The 13,880-nt window shown below is 35.8% G+C and overlaps 1 protein-coding gene across 1 annotated transcript; it reads right to left on the bottom strand.

Annotated features, from left to right (window-relative positions):
• Window positions 1–4,452: 4,452 nt before the first annotated feature.
• LOC125479849 (nuclear transcription factor Y subunit C-3-like) lies at window positions 4,453–5,443 on the bottom strand. The gene has a single exon (XM_048589939.1). The coding sequence runs from the start codon at window positions 5,094–5,096 to the stop codon at window positions 4,731–4,733; it is 366 nt and encodes a 121-aa protein (XP_048445896.1). The 5' UTR covers window positions 5,097–5,443; the 3' UTR covers window positions 4,453–4,730.
• Between the last annotated feature and the right edge of the window lie 8,437 nt (window positions 5,444–13,880).

Below are 13,880 nucleotides of genomic sequence, written 5' to 3'. Positions count from 1 at the left end.
TAGCAAATATTATATTTACCTTCATTGGTAATAGTTAAAAATATCGTCCGTAAACTATTATTTCAATTATTTGAATGGTATAAGGACTTAAAAAATTAAAATACGGAAATGTATGATGAATGTACCTATAACAGTGTTTAATTGTCAAAAAAAAAAAGAAAATTATGACAATTTTTTTTAAAATTTTCAAGTTGTAAAACATGTAGACGGGTGAAAAAGGAGTAATGGTAAAAAAAAAGAAAAAAGATAAACGGGTTAAAAAGGGTAAATGGGTAAACGGGTATTAAACGGTTATGGTTAAATGGGTATGGTTAACCGTTTATAAACGGTTATGGTTATGGGTATAACCGTTTAGACAATTACCCAATGGGTAAATGGTTATGCGGGTATGAGCATAAACGGTTATGGGTAAATAACCGCGGTTACCCGCCCGCCATAACCGTTGCCCATCCCTAATGGCAATACCCAACTGGTGTTACCCAATGGCACTCTTCTTACCATTAACCAACCATTATATTATCCTTGTTTCAGTCAAACGTTGTTGAGTGTTAAGGACATTCGAGCTAACAAATTTCATTGTGAAACCATAGAGGAAAATGACGTTGAATATCTTCGCATCACTTTCACTTCATGCTGCCAAAAACTCATTGAGAAGTTGACAACACTCTAGTCGGGTCTTTATAAGACATTATTGAACGATCAAGGCAAACCTAGTCATTCATTTGAAGCCATAAGGCGCCCTATTGTTCACAAGGAATTTTGCATTTGTAAGACTTCTTGCCCAAACCACTAAGTTGAGGGCACAATACCAGGATTATCCAATAAAATATATAAGATTGGATAATACACATAGTTTATATCGAAAAACTTTAAAAATTATTGCATGAGTTTGGGTATTGAAGTTGAACATCCAGTCGCATATGTTCACACCCAAAATAGCATAGAAGAAGCGTTCATCAAACGTATCTAAATGATAGCTAGAAGCTTGGTAATGAGGTCCAAGATTCCAATTTTTGCTGGGCTATGCAATAATGCACGCATCGAATTTGGTTAAATTGAGGCCCACTGCCACCCATCCCTTTTCTATGCAAGAATTGGAGATTGGATATGAGCCAGATGTCTCAAAATTATGCGTATTTGGGTGTGTTGTATATGTGTCAATTGCACCGTCATAACGTTCCAAAGTGGGCCTTTAACAGAGGAAAGAGATTTAGGTCGATTAAGTGTTCTCTTCCATCATTTGTTACTTGGAATCGTTGATGGGATTTCTATTTATTGCCTGGTTGGCAGATTGTGACTTTGATGAGTCAACTTTCCAGTTGTGAAGAGGAGAGGATCATACTCGTGTTCCCGAAAAAATGCCTGAATTGACGTGGCTTGCCATCACTTTGACTTATCTTGATCCTTGAATTGTAAAATGCAAAAGCAAAATGAGTAGAATCTTAGATTGAAGCCTTTAATATATGTTTTGAAACAATCTGGACGGATGTGGTACAAACTCCTAAGTGAGTACTTGATCGGAATGCGATATGAGAACAATGAATTATGCCCTTATGTGTTCGTTATGACCAAGTCCTATTTTGCAACAATTACAGTATATGTCGATGACATGAACATCATTGGAACACCAGAAGAGATCCAAATGATTGCTATGCACTTGATGAAGGAATTTGAGATGAAAGATCTAGGTAAGACTAAGTATTCTATCAGCTTATAGATTGAGCACTGTGAAAATAGGATCATAGTCCACCAATCGAACTACATTCACAAAGTGTTGTGTTGATTTAACTTCCTAAAAGTAAAGTCATCTAGTACATTTATGGTTGTTCGATCTTTTGATCCTAACACCATTTTAGTCCTAAAGAAGATGATGAAGAGATCATTGGACCATAATTCTCCTATCTTACTGCGATTGGAACTTTGTTATACTTAGCCCAGTGTACTAGACCAAACATCTCATTTGCTGTGAATCTCTTGGTTTCGTGCTAACACGCCGCCGATGGAATGACATTAAAGACATATTTAGATACCTTAAGGGTAATATGGAAATGGACCTATTTTGTACCTACCCATCTCAGAAGTCTGATGCATGCTTGTTGGATTTGCCGATATTGGGTACCTATTAAACCGCACAAAGTACTTTCCCAGACGGGTTATGTCTTTATCGTCGAAAGCAACGCTATATCCTGGAGGTCTACAAAACAGACTTTGGTTGCTACTTCGACTAACCATGTTGAACTCGTGGCCTAGGCTTATTATGAAGCTACCCGAGAGTGTAGTTGGCTATGAGTTATGATCAAGCATATTCGAAGTACGTGTAAGTTGACCTTTGCTATTGATGACATACTGATCATCTATGAGGACAACACTACATATATCAACAAGTTAAAGTTAGGCTTAATCAAGGGCGATGACACCAAACATTTTACACCTAAGTTTTTCTTCTCACACGACAGTTGCAAGAGAAGAAAATTGAGGTCCGTCATATTGGTTCCTAGTATAACGATGTTGGCTTATTTAAGAGCTCATTTTAGAGCACCATAGAGGTATTGGGTGACACAGGCTTTCGAAACTAGCGAAGGTATCTTGTCGATGCAGATGTGTGTTGGGTTACGCAGGCTTTCGAAGCTAGCGAAGATATCTTGTTGATGCATATGTTTAGAAGCACCTAGTCATGTACTAGTAACGCGTTGGCTCATCTACTTTTTTCTCATTCACTAAGTTTTTATCTCACTAGGTTTATCTTATTAAGGTTTTTAATGAGGCACCAGTTCTGGCCTTCTGACCAGACAGTAACGGTCATACGTCACTTGAGCCATGCTCGAAGTCATGGAAGTCCTCCTTAGGAGTTTTGCTATTCTCAGGGGGAGAAATCCCAGGAGTACGAAGCTTCTCCCACACTATCAGCATTTCTCCCTACTTGGGTTTTTTCGGATAGCCCCTGTAAAGAGCATACACTTCATTCTTAAGAGAGATAATGATGAGGCATTAACATGTAGTTCTCATGATTATCAAACTGAGCAATTTGTGAAAGTCCAAGAGGGAGTGTTGCATGACATTTATGTCCGTGCACTAATTGGTGATTGTTTGAATGAATACATCATTCATTCCTCAATTAATTGTTGTAACCGTTAAGGCCATTGATTCCTCAAATGAATAAGCCATTCATTTCTAATTGATTAGGCGATTGATTCTCCCTATTGAATTAGGAGATTTGTGTGATTTCCATGATAACCACACCACTCTATAAAGGTGATTATGCCTCACATTGTAACATATTACAACAAATTCTTGAATAAAATTCTCATATCTCTCAAATTATTTTCTTTTACAACACTTTTTATATTACAGTTTTTTTATATTTTTTTATAATTTTTTATATTTACACCCACACAGTGTGTGGGGCTTCATATAGTAAAATTAAAATTAAAAAAAATCCAACAGGACACAGAATCCCACAAATTTAGTCGGTTGCAAACAGTACTTGTCTGGAAGGGAAGCTTTACACATGCACCATCGCGAACGTTACGCACAAGCACATAGAAAGCCAAAACTTTACCATAACCGTCCATTTGTTTCCACCACCGTGGTGATTTGATTACAAGAAAGTATGGATTCGCTTTGTTGCCTGTTTGAATAAAAACATGGGTCCAATCCAACGCCCATGGTAATTGGCATCTCTCTCTACTTTCTCTTCCTCTATATGTACTTCCTCACCTGAACTTTAATTTCTGCAATTCCACTAAAAAAAAAATTTAGAAAGAAATGGATGTTTATATTTCAGAAGAGTATGTTATGAGGAGAAGGATGGAAAGAAAGGCTGCTGCTGGCAATGGCAATGGGAAAAGTTCAAAGATGGTGCTGCCTGAATCTGGAACGAGAAGGAGTGAGAAGAGGGAAGCTCGGCCAGTACCAGGTCAAGCATTGCGGCTTGAAAATAATAGTGGACTAAGTGACATTGTTTTTAGCTGCTTCTCAGCATAATTTACCACTTAATTAGGCTTGTATGTTTATAGCGTGTTTAATTTGTAATGTGTCTTGATTTAGACGTACATTGATCCCTCTATTTTTTATTTTTTATTTATTTTGTCAAACATTGATCCCTCTATTTCACTTCAGTAGTTTTGTAATCTTTACTGTTGGACGGAAGTGGCGAAATACCCCGGATTTATCATAACATTTTAATAATTATTGTGCATTAACCAGGGATTCAAAGTTCAATTTTACTTTGTTATGTGTACTGGAGCTCCACATGACATCCTTTAATCTTTCGGTCATGTAAAGTGTACTAGTGTTACTGCATCGCTACATTTCTGCACACCTTTATTAATTTTTGATTATTTAATTATTCTTTAATTTATTTAATATGATAGCCAAAAAAAAAAAAAAGGTATATAGAAGTGAAAAGAGTGCAAAAAAATCATTTTCCTTTTGAAATAATTGAACACACTTAAACAAAATTTCTGTCCAATTTATTATTTGATTGGCAAATATGTCTTCGAAACTCCCATGAGACATTATAAGAGTGCAAGGATTACAAGAAATTTTTTCCACGTGGTGTTACAAATTTACATATTCAATATAGCTTTTTATATGCGTAAGAAACTCTGAGTAAGGTGAAATTTTATTAAACTGAAAAAAAAAATACCACTTGAAACATTTATATACTATTATATATTGAAATGTATGTACACATACACACACTCTTGGGAATTTGTGATAGAGATGAACTATGACTTCTCCAATGTTTCAATTTCCACCGGTGTGATGTCTTCAGAACAGCACGACCCCGAAACCAAACTGACAAGAAAATCGAAGATATCAGTGGCGACGACAGCCGACGCTACATCGTCCTTGTGCACTGTCCTTCTCTTCCCTTCGAGGGTGGTCATCCAAGACCTCCGAGTGAGCTCCTCTATGAACATCTCACATGCCTTTGAGAACACAATCGGAGCCTCCCCAGATATCATCTTCACATCCTCCCCAGAGTTCTTCATGATCTTCTTGATCCTCGCCAACGGTAGCGAGTGGGGCCCTGTTCTCCCTGATATGCCACCACACATCGTCAATCCCGAATACCTTCCCGGTTGCCTCATTTCTACTAACAATTAAAACTCTCTGATCTCAGGTATAGAGGTAAATATTTCTTTTTACTAACAAAACGAAGTTTAAGTTGTTTACGACTTTTCAGTCTATAAGTAGAGGTGTGAGGAGAATGAATAATGCTGTGGGATATGAAGGTGCATATATAAGGAAGCAGCCGGCAGGCCTGGCCAGCCGGCTAATTAAACCTAATGACCAAGCATTAATTTGTTAATTAATGTATATGACTTCAATAACCATGTTTATTTTTCAAAGATTGCAATTAATAAGGATGAATTGTTAAAATGGTCAAGCTTATATATACGTGGGACGTCAGCTTAAAAGTGGCGACAAATTTCTCAATTGTGTGCTATAGCATGCAATTATGGACATATACAAATTGATCAAGGTTCATTTTTATTGTATTTTATTGAGCTTTGTATTGGTTTCTTATGTTTGGCTTTTGAAGCTCAATTAGAAAAGTGTTCGATCGGTTGGGATTTGGTCTAGTTTTGTTGAATAAATAATTTTAGTCTAGGCATGCAGCAGCTCATAGTTATGATGCTTGTTGAGATATGATCTATATATATTAGTCTACTGGTAAATGATAATACAAAATTTGAACTGATTGGGTTTGAAAGCTGGCCAAGATTTCAATTGATAATATATAAATAAGAATTAAGAAATCTATTAATTAATTTGTTTTATTTTGTTTCTTTACGTAAAATTTTCTTTAGGTAAATTTCACAATTTAATCAAGAATTCATAGAATCAAATGAAGCTGATTTTTTGTGATCAATTACATTATATGGTCATTAAAGGCTAGGTAGGTTACACTGTTCTAGGTCGGACTAACCATGTTAGCCGTCCGCCCACCACCAGTACCACCGCCAGCCTTAGCCAGTGCACCGCCTGTAAAACTGGTTATGGTGAAAATATTGAACACGTGGGACCGCCACAATATTGAACACGTGGTGAAAATATTAGAAGACATGCACAGACTGACACACCCCGACCTCAGTCGAGGCATGCTGGCTGTCACTTGAAGGTGACGTAACCATGTGCGTTGTGCGGAAGTGGTAATGATATGAAAATGCGAATAAAAAAAACCTGCTAGTTATCTTACCTTAGACTAGCCTATAAGTAGGAGTGAAAGTGATTAGAGTAAGGACACACACAACCAGAGCATAGGTATCGAAGTGCAGTCCAAAAGACTAAGTAATTATTATACAGATCATAAAAGAAACCCTACACTGGTGGATGTCTGTTAGAATCGCCGTGAAGTCCTCGTGAGCCACCGGCACGAACTTCTATCTAGAACTTGGAGGGGCGCAAAACAGAAAGTGTGAGTGGGCAAAAACAAAACTTTCAAAACCATTTATCTTTTCAAATGTAATAAGCCCTCACTGTAAAACCCGTATAAGTTTCCTAGAAAATAATACTGTAAACATATATGAAAACTATACTAGAGAATAACCAAACCATGTGTATGCCATGACAATTATCTTAACCATGAATAAGTAAGCCAGGTGAATTGCACTAATATAAAGTGGCATATCAACCGGATTCACCTAACGTGACCTGTACGGCTAAATCAATAACTCAACAATCAAATAAAATCCTGTACACGAGTCAGAACCACTTATGTGGTCTGTACGACAAGCTAGGTGTAAATAAGTACGCTCAAGTGCTACGATCACGTGAAAGCTGTGTGAAGTATCGCAAGTCACCTATGAGTCGGAACCACCTAATGTGGTATGTACGACAGGCTGGCACTTGCCTTGGATTCAAGGTGAGCGTGTGACGATCACGTGAAGGCTAGGCCCTATCCTCGGGTAGAGCACTAACACCAAGGTGCATGATATAATTCACTAAAAGCAATTCATCATACTCATACACATTACCGTCGCAACCATCACTATATACTCACCTGAAGCTTACCTGAGCATCCACATCGTCGAGCAGTAATATGTACAATTATATTATAACATATACTAATATGTAATGCATATGACATGGTATTTAAAACATAAAAACCATTTAAACAGTTTCTGGGAAACATAAGGCATATATAAGTATATATATAAAACCAAAAAGCCCACTCACTGGTATGTAGCCGGGTCGTAACCCCTAAGTTTCGCCTGGCTACGCTCGTTCTCTGGAAATGTCTCACCTATACGTGAAATGACTAATTTAATGTTGTTTTTAAGCACATAACCATCACTATGAAATAACTTCTCATACGTTGCTCACTTGGGGTGTTTGAATATACTATCATGGCCTACTCAACACCCCGAGCATCCCTATATTTTTAGAATAATTTTCCGACGACCCACTTGTCGACCACGCACAGGCACGTACTTGGCACGCTAACGGTAACCCTAACGCCGTTAGGGAATATTCCGTTAAAAAATAGAATATTTTGTTAAATATACTTGACGCCGTTAAGAATATTCCGTCAAAGTTGACGGAATATGCTCTGTCTTCTCCGGTGGTTTGTCGGAATTCGTCACCGGCCACCGTTGCACTTGCCGGTTTCTGGAAAAACTTAGAATCTCAATATCTCCGTCGTTTCAACACCAAATTTCATGAATTTTATACCAAAATGAAGCTCTAAACGAGTAGAACATATCCTTACCTGTTTAGAGTCCTAAAACCAATGGTATATGGTCATAAAATTTCTTTGATAGTCCGGCCAAATATGTAACTTGACAAACCCGAGTGTCCCAATGTCAAAACTGTTCTAAAATTGTTCCAAAGTGCTAGTGGAGCAAGAATAGTACCTTATTAAGTCCCAAAACTAGCTAAAACCTTCACAATTATGTCGAAGAAAATTACACCCCTCGCCGGAGCTTATGGAGTCTCGTGTTTTCGAAGGCAAACCACTTAACAAAAGGTATCACCGTGTTCTAGGGTTCGAGAAGAGTAAGAATCTGGAAACACCAAGTTCGATCCGTAGTGTTTTGGTTTAGTTTGAGGGTGAATGCTCTCGGTTGTATGGACGGGGAATAAAATTCGAGAAAGAAGGAGATGATGCAGGTTGCACGTGTGCATGTGTGTGTGGCCACAGGTTGACCATAATAAAATAGCCTTAAGCCCTAATTGGGCTGCATGCTTTGGATTCACGCAATTAAACCCAACCCAATTCCTTTACAACATCTCCACTACGTACCCAACTCGGCCCTAAATTACATCCATGTTCCAAGGCCCACAAGGGCAAAATAGTCATTTCAGCGCACTCGAGGATATAATATATTATAATTCAGGATGGGACAGACCACATTCAGAAGTTAAAGAAAATTTTCCTCTCTTCGATTCCTTGAAATTAAGAGGTAGTTTGATAATTATATTATTTTTAGTTTTAGATTTTTTTTTTTTTAACATGAAAACTAAAGTAAAAGTTACATTCTTTTAGTATTCAAATTTTGACTTTTGGTTTTAGGGTTTCATTTTTTTAAAAATTAAAAATAGTTATTGAATAAGTTTCAGTTAAAAAAAAAATAAAAATGAAAACTAAAATTGAAAACAAAAAACAAAATGGTTATTAAAGACCCTAAAATGAGAATTGGTTCTTATTAGGCAGTCCTAATACAATTGAATTTTCGGGCAGCTATTTTAGCAGTACCCTCTTTTGTATCTAAAGTTTTAAAATTACTTCAATTCTACTTAGAGCAAGTTCACCCATTAGGAAGACAAGGGTAAGGGTAAGGGCAATGCAATGAAATTGCTATGACTATTCACTCAAAACAGTAATTGCCTTTACAAAGTCCATCTGTTTGGAAAAAGGAATGACAATGGCGATTACTATTCAAAAAAAAAAAAAATATATATATTATGTTTTCTTGGCCTTGTTCTCTATATTGTTGTAAATGGAAGTGTGAATGCCCATTGTAATAATTAAGCAACTAAGTATGACCACATCTTTACAACAGTGTCAAAGAGAGTAGGTTTGGTAGGTTTGTTAGATATTTTGCCTATAAAAGATTGAAAAACAAAAGAAAGATGAGAAGTGAGAAACATATGGAGGAAAGGAAAGAAAAGAGGAAAGGAAGAGAGAAACGATAGATAAGGTATGCATGAGAAAATATTAGTGAGCCAAGATAGAGAGAATAGAAAATAGTAAGTTATTTTATATACCTATTATTTCAGATAATGAAAAAAAGTTCTACTGCTACCTTCGAAGACGTAGGAACACTTGGCACACTTGCCGAACCTCATAAATATTGTGTCTTATTTGCTTTATATTCCACTGCACACATATCCTTAATTTCACAACACGTTATCAGCATGAGAAGCTCTCGTGTCGATAGAAAGCACAACACCATAAATCCGGTGAAGCACTACCTACCTTTCACCTCTGCCGATTGGAATCTCACATATAAGAAAATCCTTTTACTGTATCTTCATACTTCTGTACAACTAATTTTCTTAAGGCTAATATACATCTGATTTGAAAATCTTATAGCCATGTAAACAGCCTCTGAACTCTAACTTCTTGACCTAGGATTGAAATACTTCCTTCTTGAAAGTTGTTCGTCCCCCCAATAAGTATAACATATCCAAATTTCAGAAAAATCCAATAGTGTGATTGTTGCAGATGTTTAAAACACCAACCCAGTTTCAAATTTTGCAGAAAACTGGACATCCATTTTATGAGTGCCAAAACCCCAGTTGCAATAGCTCATATTGAAATGGTTTCCTTGCAGAAGCTATTCGTATCCCTATCTATATCATACTAAAATTTGAGCTAGATCCCACATTTGATCTTCCTATTATTCTCATACATTACTGTTGATACATGACCACTGTTAGAAAGAAAAAATGAAGTATGGTAAGTTAATATTTACATTTTCCTTATCATTATTGATCTTGTTATTATTGTGATTGGTGTGATATAATTGGCCACCATACATTAAAGCAATTCAATTATAGTGGTTGGAATTACCGCCTTCTCCTTTAATTTACTTATTGTACTATATTTTGTTATGATGAGTATATACAGAACCCGAAGTTCCTTGATCAAATTAGAACCTGAAGTTCCTTGATCCTCATCATATAAAAAGATCGGACTTGAAAATCCTTGATCGTCATCATATAAAAGATTAGACTTGAAGTTCCATTATATAAAAAGATTGAACTTGAAGTTCCTTGATCCTCTTCATATAAAAAGATTAGACCCGAAGTTCCTTGATCAAAATTAAAATCTAAAGTTTTTGAATTAATTGAGAGATCAACAGCTCCTCAACTTAATTGAAATGATAGCCATAATCACCTCAATCCACATACTATTAAATAAGGACCAGAAGTTCCTTGATTCATGTAAATGAGAACCATAAATTCCTTAATCCATGTACAGATTAAGCATAAGCATGAATTTCAAAAATATGAACCGAAAGGTTATAATGATGTCGTTATTGAAAATAAATTTTGAGTACATACGTATAATGTTTTGACTTGAAGTTCAAAATATAAATAATGTTAAGAACATGAAGTTCTAACATTTTGTCGACATGTGTTAAATATGGTATGAATTAATTATCGCAAGTTTTGTCATACCTGAACTTCTTCATTCGGAAATAAGAAAATGGTGAACGTAGCAAAACTCGATTTTGTTACCATTGACATCTTTTACAAGAGATACTTTCATGAATTCATTGAAGACAAATGTCCCTTGATCATTGGTTATTGTGTAACTAATGCCACATCACCCTAAGTTGTTAGAATGTTTGTTAGGTGGTTAAATGAGTTGTTAGTTGGTTAATTAGTTATAGGAAATGTTATTGGCACTCCAAAAATCTCATTCTACGCTCCTCACAAGTGTATTTTTCTTTCCTAATATAGAAAGTTTGGAGTGTAGAATGAGATTTTTGGAGTGCTAATAACAATTCCCTTAGTTACTTTGTAGTTATTGTTCAGAGATTTCAATTTTTTTTTTCTTTTCATCATTATGTAATTTATGGGTTATTTTTCCATCTGGATTGTGCACATAAATTGTTAGGGGTATACAGGTCTTTGAAATTATGGTGTAATCTGAATGCAGTTGGCTAGTGGGTACTTGCCTTTCACCTGTTCAATCTTATGCGTCAATGAAATTTAGTGTTAGAACAAGTGATCTTGCATGCCATGTGTTCGAGATTAACTATTTGATGGATTGCTCAAGTCAGAGATTTAAGAAAGGTTATATTTTCTGTCCTCTGTGATATATTTGGAGTTTGGGTATGATTCGTTTTTGAATTCAAAAGATATCCAATTATTTGAATGAAAAGCTCATATCTTTGGTTTTTGATTATGGGTTTTCTTTGTGTATGATGGAATTGCCAAAATTTCATGGAAATTCGTGAAACTTGTTGATTGTTTGCCATGGGTTTGTCACTATGCCTAAGAGAACTGGGTTTTTTTGTTGGCCTTTTCATTTTTGCTGTGAAGATTTCAATGGAGTGAGAAAGTGAGATCAGAGATGTTATGGACTAGATCAATTGCCAAACACTTGATGGTTCTAAGAGACGATGTCTAATTGCTTTTGGAATCAATCCATTTGGAAGTAGTGGAACAAGAGGGGAAAATTCCTCCAATTGGTGATTTCTCTGCATGATCCTCTAGTGGTTGCTTCTGCATCTCCCAAGTGTGGTAACTTTATCTTAATTCACCAAAATCCTAATTCTTGATAACTTCATGTACTTACCAGTGATTTGTGTTAGTTGGAAATATCGTCTATATAATCCAATTGCTCATGTTTCTCTACTTGAAGACTGCTTGATTCTTAATTGCTTCTTGAATCTTGCAATTACTACTGCTGACTTGTGCCATACTGAGAAGTACGATGTTTGGGAAGATTTTTAAGAAGTATTATTGAAGAGTGCGTGGAAGTATTTGTATTCCATCATAGCCTATAATATCAAGTCTAACAAGCTTAGTTGTTGCATACTATAAGTCCGGTTGTATGTTTCTTAAAACAATGAAATTTGAAGAATTTTTTTACTGTAAATCCCACGAAAGGTAATCCCGTGTTATGAGTAGGTAAATCCCACAAAGGGTAATCCTACATAGATGTTAATTTTTCTGTTGTTGAAAATGTGAAGGTCAATGCCATTGTTAAAAGAAGTTGTTTCCGGTGAAATTCACAAAGGGCGATCATGTGATACTATAGTTAAAGCCGATGCCACACTATAATTTGTTAATTTTCTGTTGTTGTAAATATTAAAGGTCGAAGCCAATTTTGAATGAGATTGTTAACGGTAAATCCCATGAAGGGTAATTTTGTTTAGAAGTTCATATACCGGCATGTGGATGTGTTCCAACTCTTTTATAGAAGGCTATTATTTGTGAAACTCCGGTTAGAGGCAAATGAATCTTTGGTTAGAGGTAGAGGAATACAAGATGTCATGGTTTCTGGATATATGCATCATAATATTTTCAAGTCTTGGAGAATTGGTTCCTTCATTTTGTTTGTAAGGGTTTTGGTTTGCAGAAAGATTTTGTGTTCCCAGAAACTGCAGCGAAGAAAACTGAAAAGCAGCTCGTTAAGAAATGTTTGAATTCTACTGTTGCTGTTCATTTATCTAACTGTTTGCATGCTTAGGTTCAATTGTATTAGCTTTTCATGATGCTAGTGATGTGTTCCTGGAGGTAGGGAAGATGTCCAGATACTATGGTGCTGAAAGGATTACTAGCTTGGCATTTATTCTTTTTGTATTGCCTTGGATCATACTACAACTCATTTACTATCCACTCTGGATCCTTTGGAGTACAAGCTATGGAGTCATCCTGACATTGGACAAGAGCAGACACTCTATAGAAGGGCCAATATATTACTGTGTTAAATACTTTCTTATACTGCTACTTTTTTTTTCACATTTTCTGGTGGGTCATGATTTATCAGATGCTTATTAAACAAATCCAAGTAAGAGGCCAGCTTAGTGATGGCCTTCGATCAGATAAAGTCTCCATACTCTTTCACTTTTCTGTCAAGGATGCTGGAAAATGGACTAAACATCAGTTTTTTTAAGAATGAAAGTCTGAAGCAATCTTGGGCTCAACAGTTCGCTCACATTGCTGCAACCTCACGCTTAGTGTCTTAGTTGAGATTGATGGGGGATGAAAATAGATGTCTCTTGATCATTGGTTATTGTGTAACCAATGCCACATTAGCCTAAGTTATTAGAATGTTTGTTAGGTGGTTAAATGAGTTGTTAGTTGGTTAATTAGTTACTTTGTGGTTATTGTTCAGTATATAATGTACTTCAACTTACAAATGTAATCAGTTGTCATTTTCCCTCAAATATACAGAAGTTTCATTTCTCTATCTAGTTCTTCAATCTTTCTCAATTCTTTAATGTTCTTTGATTCTTTCTCAATGAAGTTAACATTCATAATGCCCGATTTATATTATAAAACATATTTACTTAAAAGCTTATCGGATCATATTCATGGAACCAGAAGTTTCCAACATTTATTCATTAATGCATATTAATGGAACCAGAAGTTTCCATAGTCTCCTATATCTAACAATCTTAACCAGAAGTTTCAGACATGTTAAAAACCAGAAAAGACGAAACTTTTCTATTCATACTCATGCATACACATGAATTACAGCTATAAAAAAAAAAAGAAAAAAGAAAAAAATGGAAGCTTTCACAAATGTTGCTCATGTAAAGCCTCAGTACTTGACGATTTCCCAGAAAAAGGAAACACTGGAGATTGTTCATGTGAAGCCTCGGTATTTGGCAGAACTCCAGAAGGATGAGGCACTAGAGATTGATCGTTTGAAGCCTCAATACTTGGTAGAAATCTAAACAATC

Source organism: the organism of the source record quoted next, unplaced genomic scaffold (assembly GCF_019419815.1).
Source record: "Pyrus x bretschneideri cultivar Hongxiangsu unplaced genomic scaffold, Pyrus_bretschneideri_v1 Contig3, whole genome shotgun sequence".
NCBI lineage: Eukaryota > Viridiplantae > Streptophyta > Magnoliopsida > Rosales > Rosaceae > Pyrus > Pyrus x bretschneideri.
This window is presented reverse-complemented; position numbering and strand designations above follow the sequence as displayed.

Coding starts and splice junctions, on each gene's coding strand:
- LOC125479849 (XM_048589939.1), bottom strand. CDS start 5,096: ATGAGGCAACCGGGAAGGTATTCGGGATTGACGATGTGTGGTGGCATA.